This window comes from Procambarus clarkii, chromosome 64, assembly GCF_040958095.1.
Source record: "Procambarus clarkii isolate CNS0578487 chromosome 64, FALCON_Pclarkii_2.0, whole genome shotgun sequence".
Taxonomy (NCBI): domain Eukaryota; kingdom Metazoa; phylum Arthropoda; class Malacostraca; order Decapoda; family Cambaridae; genus Procambarus; species Procambarus clarkii.
In genome coordinates, this window is record NC_091213.1 from 10610214 (window position 1) to 10613469 (window position 3256).

A 3256-nucleotide genomic window follows, 5' to 3' on the forward strand; every position below is an offset into this window, starting at 1 on the left:
AGGAAGGGGGGAGGGACAGGTAAATGAGAACAGTAACTGGTATGGATCATGAATTAAAAAGACGAGGGGATGAGGGAAGGAGTGAGGGGGCTAGGGGCTAGGAGGTCGGGAGGAGTAGGACTGAGGGCTAGGTAATGTGCACTAACTGCCAATTCACAAACTCTAACCACCTTTCTAATTGACTCAATCCACCTTCCTCCTCCTCCTATCCATAAATCATTCCTGAACAATTACAGGTCTCTGTACCATAAATGAAAATCAAATCCACAAACAAGAATAAAATGTGGATAAAGACCAAATTTTAGACATTTTTAAGCAAATCATGACATTTAAAAGAAACATTAAATATTGGTAGAATATCCCCAATTAAAGTTTTTTCTCAAATACTAATCTTGTGAACATTCGGATGAGCTTGCCAAAGGTGTTAGGCCATTTTTCCGTTCAGAAATCAAGGTAAAATATACGTTATGTTAAGCTGTGTATGAACGCATTGACCACGCAAGCAAAGAAATTGTTGACATAGTCGCTATTCGAACATTTCAGTGTCAGTGATCTATTTTTTTAAGTTCATTTGGCGACATAAACTTAAGAGAGTGAATACAGACACCCGAATGAAACCGAAAAGGATATCTGAAAATAAATCCAGATAACGGATGATAAATAAACTAAAGTTTTTATTCAATAGAACAGTTACCGTTAAAACATAATCAGATGAATAATTTATAAAAACCGTAAACATATTTAAAAGATGAAGGGCTTCGATGTCTCACAGCGGCAGTGGTCGAAGCTGCTGTTATTTCTGCTGCTGCTGCTTGGATGCTGTTCAGGGCAGCAGCAGCTGTCCGAGGAAGAGACCCAGCAGACAACCCAACCTTCTGCACCACTAACTGAAGGTAAGAGCATTTTTGCGTTGTTCGCGTGGATCAGCCAATTAATTGTGCGTTGGTCGAAATGAAGCGTTACCGAGAGGTACAAATATTCCCAGTTGGTCCAGCCATTCCTGAATGGTACAACTAATTGGTACTACAACTCCCGAGCGCTACAACCAATTAGTAGAATAATTTCTGATAGGACCAGCCACGCCGCTGCATATTCCCTATTTGCCTTGGACAATACGAAAATAGTATTAATTGCATACTACAATCGTAGCTATGAAAACTTGCATAAACCCAGATAAAAGACTGCAAAGAAATAATAACAATAATATACACCCTATTACAAACTTTGAATAAACCCTATTACACTTGCATATACCCAATTTATGAATAATCGGTGGTATGAAGCTTAATGGGCACCTGCTTACACATAAATACAAGAAGACCGATAAGGTAAAACCTTAAAATAAGGTAAAAAACTTAAACATTATATCTTGGTTAATTAAGATGCTAGATAATTCTTGACCAATTTAGATACTTGGTATATCTTGGTTAACTATAATTCTGGGTAGATTTTTGGCTAATTAGGATGCTGGGTAGATCTCAGGAAGTTAAGATGCTCGGTAGATCGAAGGTAATTAGGATGATGAGTAGATCTTGGTTACATGGGCTTGTGAGTAGGCGGGTAAACAGGAATAGAGTGAGAAGGTCGGTACATATATATATATATATATATATATATATATATATATATATATATATATATATATATATATATATATATATATATATATATATATATATATATGTATATATATATATATATTTATATATATATTTAAGCTTGAAAATAAACGTTAAATGCTTCCCAAATCGAGATAATAAAACCCATATACAAGAAGTCGATATTTCTTTGACTAACATCCAGTTTGACTCAATTATTGAAAACTTGCCCTGGCCAACAGGACCTAAAACACAGAATTTTCTTCCTAATGAAATAAAGAGCCTCGTAATATTTACATTATATAAAAGAAATGTAAACTAAAAAATATTGTCTCATTGTAGTATCCAACGCCATTCATATTCTCTCCTTTATGACATAACTGCAGAATTAAATTCCATGTACCTAATGACTCTATTAGTAATAACTTAGATGATTGCACTGTTAATTTGCCTAACATATTCTTATCAACTAACTCCATCACTTAATTTGCTTTATAATAATTCTAATTATTTTCCTAATTTTTCACAAAAAAATCATTAGTTATAATAAAATAATTCCGCAACATGTCTATAAAATTATTTACAGTTGTATAAAGCCTTTATTTTAATTCCCGTAAATGCTCAAAGAGCAAAAAAACTTTTGTTAGCTTCAGTACCCGAACAAAAAGCAAAAGCTTATTAGAGGCTTTGCAAAATGTAACATTTTGTTTACATTTATATCCATATAGATGAATTTGTTACTATTCATTTTAAAGGATTATTTTATTTTAACCGAACAAGTAACAACGAAACTGCATGTTTATCTCTGGTACATAAAGATCAATATCTGGAGTAATTTTGTTATGGTCAAATTCTCTCTCTCTCTCCCTCTCTCTCTCTCTCTCTCTCTCTCTCTCTCTCTCTCTCTCTCTCTCTCTCTCTCTCTCTCTCTCTCTCTCTCTCTCTCTCTCTCTCTCTCTCTCTATGTATTCTTGCCACTCTTTCTGTAATTATACAATACAAATATTTCTATAGCTTTCTATCTTACTTGAACCAAAAAGTAATACTTCAGTCAAAATTAATTCTGTATGATATAACTTCGAGAAAATTCAGTTGTCTTACAAATTTACGTAGAGAATGAGCTGAAGGGAAATCGAAGATACGAAAGTGGATGGTGAGGGAGAGTATAAGAAAAAGAAAGGTAGGAAGAAAGGAAGGAAGGAAAGAAGGAAGAAAGGAAGGGGAATATGAAAGGGAAGGGATAGTCTAGTAAAGAGAAAGATAGTGAGGCAGAGGATAGGAAAATAGTGAGGGAGGAAGGGAGGGAGAACATAGATAAGATAAATGAGGAAAAGAGAATGAAACAGTGTGTTAATAGCACACAGCAGGGCGTCTGGTCCCTAGAAGCGCTCCCACTGTGAGCAACACAGTACGACGCACTTACAAGGTTCCAGATATATACCCATGTTCACTCTCGCTCTCTCTCTCTCTCTCCCTCCTCCCCTGTCTCTCTCTCTCTCTATCTCTCTCTCTCTCTCTCTCTCTCTCTCCCCACCCTCTCCCTCCTCTCATTCATTTGACTCTGTGTTTTTCCCACTCCTCCCCCCCTTCTGCACTTTTTTCTTACCACTTTTCTCCATTCTTGCTCATTTTCTTATTACTATTTCTCTTCCTCTCTC

The 3256-nt window shown here is 35.6% G+C and overlaps 1 protein-coding gene across 1 annotated transcript in view; it reads left to right on the forward strand.

Annotated features, from left to right (window-relative positions):
- Nucleotides 1–242: 242 nt before the first annotated feature.
- The window catches only part of LOC123769066 (protein turtle), a 153686-nt gene continuing 150672 nt past the window's right edge, over nt 243–3256 (forward strand). Inside the window, exon 1 of the mRNA XM_069309182.1 lies at nt 243–893. Coding sequence (XP_069165283.1) covers nt 749–893 — 145 coding nt within the window. The 5' untranslated portion in view covers nt 243–748. The remainder of the gene's footprint in view (nt 894–3256) is intronic.